A 6,455-nucleotide genomic window follows, 5' to 3' on the forward strand; every position below is an offset into this window, starting at 1 on the left:
GTTTTGGCCCCCGATTTGTGACCAACTGGCCGTTTTAGCCCCCATAAATGTCCGGCAGTTCGTTTTGGCCCCAAGGACCAAATTTTTGACGAAATTATCCTCGGGGGCCAAAATAGAATTATTTCTGAAAAAGGGTAAAAACAAAAAAAAAAAATCACATCACCCCTTTCTTTATCATCCACTTCACCTTATCTCTCCTCCACCACACCTCCTCTCCTCCTCACCCTTCTTCTCCGGCGAAAGGTTGCCGGCCGGAATGAAAAATTCCGGCCGGCCACCTTTACTAAAAAAAAAAAAAAAAAAAAATTCTTCCTTTCTCTCTCCTCTTCTTCTTCCTTTCTCCCTCTTCTTCTTCTTTTCTCTCTCCTCTTCCTCCTTTCTCTCTCTCTCTCTTCTTTTCCCTCAATCTCTCTCTCTCTAAGCTCCCCTTCGCCGGTAGAAATTCTGGCGAAGGGGACAAAGGTTTCCAGACCGGAAACCCTCGATTTCAAGAAGGGTTTCCGATCTGGAAACCCTTCCCCTTCGTCGAAATTTCTGCCGGCGAAGGGGAGTTTAGAGAGAGAGAGAGATTGAGGGAAAAGGAAGAAGAAGAAGAAGAGAGAGAAAGGAAGAATATTTTTTTTTTTTTGAGTAAAGGTGGCCGGCCGGAATTTTTTATTCCGGCCGGCAACCTTTCGCCGGAGAAGAAGGGTGAGGTGGACAGAGTGATGTGGTAATTGTGTGGACAAAGAAAAAGAAAAAAATAATTACAGAAATGCCATGGGGGTAGAATTGGGAGGGTTAAAAAAATTTGGGGCCATTTAGGAATTTTTTGGGGCCAAAACGAACTGCCGGACACAATCGGGGACCAAAACGGCCAGTTGGTCACAAATCGGGGGCCAAAACGGAATTAACCCTAAAAAGATTTAGTAGTGAATTGACCTTTTGGTTGTCCTATCCATATTAATCTGTCACTTGGCATAAATCTTGATATTTGTATGCTCAATATTGCTTTTGCTGATTGTTGTTCAAAGAGATCTTCAATAAGTTGTATTTTCCACCGATTGGTATGTTGATCTATCAGATTAGAGACCCAAAATATATCGCCCGGTATCACTGATTTAATTTTTGGAATGAAATTTTGGATGGTAGGAACCCATGGATCATGTAGAATTTTTATTGAAAAACCGTCACCTACCTGCCAGCAACATTGCTTTCGAAGATCGTCTCTGATTTCAAGTAAAGAGGACCACAGAGCTGAGGAGTTTGATTTTTTTTTTGTTTCACTCCAAAAGTTATCTGTATTGTAATACTTAGCTTTAATAATGCAAGCCCATATAGTGTGTGGATTGGTGATGAGTCTCCAGGCCACCTTGGCCACGAGACTCTAATTGAGTTTAGCCAAAGGCCTTACGCCCAACCCTCCAAGTTCCTAGGGTCTTTGGATCAGCTCCCATGGCAGAAAATGCATTTTTTGTTTATCTTCCTCGTGGTCCCACCAAAAGTCCCTCTCTATCTTCTCTAATTGGTTGAGGACCCCTTTTGGGAGTAAAGACAGACCCAAAAAATATGTACAAATAGGGCTTAAAGTCGATTTGATTAAAGTGGTCCGACCCGCTTGAGATATAAGTTTCCGTTTCCAACCCGATAGTCTGGATTTAAACTTCCTGATAAAAAACTCATGAGATTGGATACGGCTCCTTGGTTTTAGGATTAAAGTACCAAGGTATTTCTCTGTGGCCTCCATAGGAGGGGCATGGAGTTGAGATATGTACTCCTGTGATCTTTCGGGAGGAGTACCAGTGTTGAAAAATAAGGAAGACTTCGAGAAATTGACAGCTTGACCTGAGAAACCCGTGTATTGTTCAATTATGTTCTGAACAGCTTCTAAGTTTTTTGTTGATGCTTCGCCCATAATAATAAGGTCCTCTGCAAATAATAAATGTGAAACTCTAGGAGCATATCTATTAACACGGTTGTTTGTCTTTTTAATTGGATATTGTAATAGGCTATTAAGTTAATGTATTTGCTTTCAACAAACAAAAAAAAAAAAAAAAAAAAAAAAAAATTCTCAGTGTGACACTACCGAATCCACATCATACTAACGACAACTAAATGCTAACTTACTCCGTATGTACATGCTCTATGCTTCTTCTTCTCTTTCAAAATCTCTCGCCGAACTCTATTCTTTCTTCTTCTTCTTCTTCTTCCTGATGTCAAACTCCATTAAAGTCTCATCATGCATTCAATTGAAGCAATCGATAAGAAATACAGGTTTTCGTGGTCATTCATCAAATGGGTTTCTTCCAATTCTTCAAAATTTCTCGGTTTCACAAATCAGAACTGCTAATTTCTTTAAAAATTCAGTTATTATTCAGAAGAAAGTCAATTCTGGAATTCGAATTCAAGGAACAATTTCAGAACCTGATACTTGGAATTTAGATGGGCCTTCTTTGGAAATTGATACCCCCGTTTCTATAGAGCTGAAATCCATCGTCAGTGAAGAACAGTTTGATCGGATCATCGCTGAAGCTCAACAACTTGAAGAATCTGTTATTATTGTCTGGTCTGAACTTCTCTCTCTCTCTCTCTATGAACCTGTTTGTTGTTCAATCCAGGAATTTAACTGAGTCCCAAATAGTTATTGTCTGATTTATTAGTGAAATTTGATTAAGACTCTTATTGGGTTTTCTGCATTTTGTGATCTTCTGCTTATAGCTTTGGGAGAATTTGGGAATTTGATTTGAGTATTCTAACTAGTCCTACAAACTCAAAAGTCAAAACATTTATACCCAAAATCTAGTTTCATTTAGGTTTAACAATTCAATCTTAAATTGGGCTTTTATTGTTAATTAAAGTAAGGATTCAAATCAAGGGTTTTAACATAAGGGTTCCTTGTCTGGGTAACTCTAGGATGGCAAGCTGGTGCAGAAAATGTATATACTTGAAACCCAAATTGGAAAAGATGGCTGCCAATTACTATCCAAGGTTAGATTGAACTTTCTCTACAAATATCTTACTTCATGACTTGCTAATTCATTATATAAATTTGTCCCTCAAAGAGTCAATTTCTGTGTATTGGATTTGAAGATTCAGAAGAATTTTGCTCAAACTTAAGTTCTAACGGGTGTGACTTGGTATTGTGTGCTGGGAGCATGTAAAAATGCCTCATCGAAGGCTAATCTATTAGGTTATGTAGTCATACACTCATACTTAACCATCGTTTTCTGTACCACTTGCCTCGCCACATATGGGATGTTTCTTCTGACCTAGGATTGGTTATATGGGATGTTTCGTTCTATTATGTCATTGTGTTCTATTATCAACTGAGTCTATCGTCAATCAGTTCTTTTGTTTCTTTAATTCTTTGCGGGAGTTATAAGTTGGGGGTTTAAGTAAGTAAGATTGATGAGCAAGTAATTGAGAATATCTTGTATTATTTGTTTGTATAGAGTTGGATTCTACTGCATCGATGTTAACACAGTCCCTTACAAGCTTGTTAATCGTGCTGGAGTTACTGTAAGTCACCTCTAACGATCCAATTGATTTGCGTCATTTGTATAGTAATATCTTTGTTTATTATACTGTTTTGCTATCCTCGACATATGTTTTCCGCTTATAACTTAACCTAAACTCTACCTTAACTGAGTGGCGGAAAAGGAAAGAAATGTTTCGAACTGAAGAAACTGAAATTGGATTTGCTTCCCTATTTATGTTCGGAAGAGATATCTAATCAAACCCCTATCCTACTAGGAAATGGAAAAACCATCTTTTGTATCATTGAGTAGTTATATTGCTTCTCACAGATGGAGCTAAGGAGTCTGATTCTGCACGTAAATTTCTTTACCAATACAAGACTCTAACAAAATATTGATAATGAATCACAAGGCTGTTTTCTCCACTATTTTCCAGACCATAAACCTAGACTAGACTACATATGTTGCAACTTTGTGCTGGAAACTATGCACCAATAAATCTAACAGCTATCGCGAGTTAGGAGCATTTCCCATATGTTCAAATAATGCCCACGCGATTCCCAGACTGAGACGACAATTAAAATGTTTGTTAGGTAAACTCTCTTTAAGCCGATCGATTGTGCTTGTCAAATAGGGACTGAAATTGACTCCTTTCTCACTAACTTATTTTAAATTTATGTTAAACATGAATGACTATTACCGTGTTGAGAAATTTCCGCGAAATTTTATTCGAATAGCTAGTGAATATGCTCGCTAGTTTCTTTTTTGAGTAAGCCAACTTTCTCTGAGCCATTTAATCTTCTATCTCTGTCGTATATGTTCAACCTTTTCTGGCTGTGTTTTATTAGATGATCGGTCCCGTAGTTTGTGCTAATTTTAACATCAAATGGGTATCGTGAAATCAAAACATAGCTTATATTTACTTATCACCTACCAGTTATATATTTGATTTGTCAATCTCATCGAACTTCATTCAACTACCCATTTAAAAAGAACTGTACTGACTAAATTCTGCATTTTGATGTATCTCAACTGTGGGAACTACTTTAAAATCTGCACAGAAGATGCCAACGATACAGGTAAACTTCTATATTCATATGTTCTTTTCCATCTCCTATCATGCATTTTTCTTGATAATGGTGACGTTATTCGTGTAACAGTTGTGGAAAGACGGCAAGAAACAAGCAGAAGTAATAGGAGGTCATAAAGCTTATTTAGTGGTTAATGAGGTTTGTGAAATGATCGATAATGAAGGTAGTCTATAGAATAATCACTTCATTTCAACTGTGGAGGAACGGCAAGAAACATGCAGAGACAATAGTTTTTCTTATTCAAATAGTTGTTCAAAATCCAATTCAACATATATTACTTCTCCTTTGTCTATAATGGGCCAAAGACATGTTCAATTGGGCTTCACAGTAGACCTTTTTTTTGTTTCAGAATGCTACTCACACTCAAATGTTCTTTAGATAATTTCAGATATCAAAATTTACCTCCCATACTAAACATTGATGGAACAAGGCAGGACCCCTTTGACCATACTAAACATTGATCGAACAAGGTCCACCCCCTTGGACTATACTAATACAGCGGATAAACAACTTGGGTATTTTATCTTCGAAAATAATTTTCTTATGGGCCTCGGGCTGCAAACAAGGTAGGACTACACTCAAGGTATAACCTGTGTTTGATGATATATAAACTACCTTCTCAGCCAAAGAATTCTTCACATAGAAGGTAGTTCTTCCTGTAACCATTAAAAATTTGAGGGATTGGGTCTTTGGTCCAAAAAGGGGGCCAAAATGAAAATCCCACCCAAAGTTGCCTAAAAATGTAAAGGAGGTCCAATGTGTCAGTTTGGGGGGTCAAAATTACGTAAAGGGCCCTTAGAAAATAAAGTATTTACCGTTCATGCCATCGAAAATTACAAAATTGCCATCGAAAATTCTCGGGAAACGATTTTTTTTCTGAAAAATAATCTGACAACCCGTCCATCAGAATGTGTACTGTTCACAAAATTACGGAACAGCCACCGAAAAATTCCCGGGAAACGCAATTTTTTTTGGTAAATTATTTTATTTACTGGAAATTTTTTTCTGTACTAGACATTTTTGCTGGGCGGGAATTTGAAAATTCGTAAAAAAATTTGAAAGTTTGGGCGGGAATTTGAAATTTCGTTTGAAAATTTCAAAACTTCGAAAAAAAAAATTTGTGACCGGGAAATTATTTTATTTACTGGAAATTTTTTTCTGTACTAGACACTTTTGCTGGGCGGGAATTTAAAATTTTCAAAAAAAATTTAAAATTTGCCCGGGAATTTAAAATTTTCAAAAAATTTGGCCGGGAATTTGAAATTTCGTTTGAAAATTTCGAAAATTTGAAAATTTCGAAAATTTGAAAATTTCGAAAATTTGAAAATTTCGAAAATTTCGAAAAAAAAGATTTCGTTTGAAAATTTAAAAAAAAATTGAAAATTGAAATTTTTTTGTGTACGGAAAATTATTTTATTTACCGGGAAGAGATGGATTGCTGGGCGGGAATTTGAAATTTCGTTTGAAAATTTCAAATTTTCAAAAAATTTTGAAACTTTGAATTTTTCGTGTACTGGTAAATTATTTTATTTACCAGACATTTTTTTTTTTCAGGAAAACGTCAGCATGTCCCGTCCAAGGGCAAGAGGGGAATAAAAAAAAAAAACTGACATTTGGACCTGCAACTCATTTTTGGGCAAGAGTGGATTTTTTTTGGGTTTACCCCCCACTTTTTGGACCCCTGGCTCAAATTTGGGATTTCGAAGTTGAGAATTCTAAAGTTGTCCCTACCATTATATAAAGGCCTTTGTTAGAAAGTCCAACCTCAACCTGTCATAAATCCTAAAGTCACTTTTTCACCCAAGATTTTCAACTTCAGCTCAACTTCGAAATTCAGCTTCAACCTCAGCCTCTCTTGATGCCTTAAATTTGAATTTGAAATTTCCAAATTTACTTAATAAGTTCGATT

At 36.5% G+C, this 6,455-nt stretch overlaps 1 protein-coding gene across 3 annotated transcripts; it reads left to right on the forward strand.

Moving 5' to 3' along the window:
- Positions 1-2,059: 2,059 nt before the first annotated feature.
- Positions 2,060-4,943, forward strand: LOC147568170 (thioredoxin-like 3-2, chloroplastic). 3 transcript variants are annotated; one of them, XR_015230980.1, is made up of 5 exons: positions 2,060-2,545; positions 2,893-2,967; positions 3,432-3,498; positions 3,786-4,048; positions 4,616-4,943. XR_015230980.1 is itself a non-coding variant. In XM_086654592.1 (5 exons), the coding sequence occupies exons 1-5, from the start codon at positions 2,112-2,114 to the stop codon at positions 4,718-4,720; spliced, it is 699 nt and encodes a 232-aa protein (XP_086510718.1). In that variant the 5' UTR covers positions 2,060-2,111; the 3' UTR covers positions 4,721-4,943. The 3 variants fall into 3 exon arrangements, 2 of the variants coding, with proteins under 2 accessions (XP_086510718.1, XP_086510719.1); XM_086654592.1 differs by lacking the exon at positions 3,786-4,048 and adding an exon at positions 4,517-4,534; XM_086654593.1 differs by lacking the exon at positions 4,616-4,943 and having other exon boundaries at positions 3,786-4,498.
- Positions 4,944-6,455: the final 1,512 nt, after the last annotated feature.

The sequence above is a fragment of the Eschscholzia californica genome, unplaced genomic scaffold (assembly GCF_041429995.1).
Source record: "Eschscholzia californica isolate CP2 unplaced genomic scaffold, dmEscCali1.0.p SCAF_1, whole genome shotgun sequence".
NCBI classification, from domain to species: domain Eukaryota; kingdom Viridiplantae; phylum Streptophyta; class Magnoliopsida; order Ranunculales; family Papaveraceae; genus Eschscholzia; species Eschscholzia californica.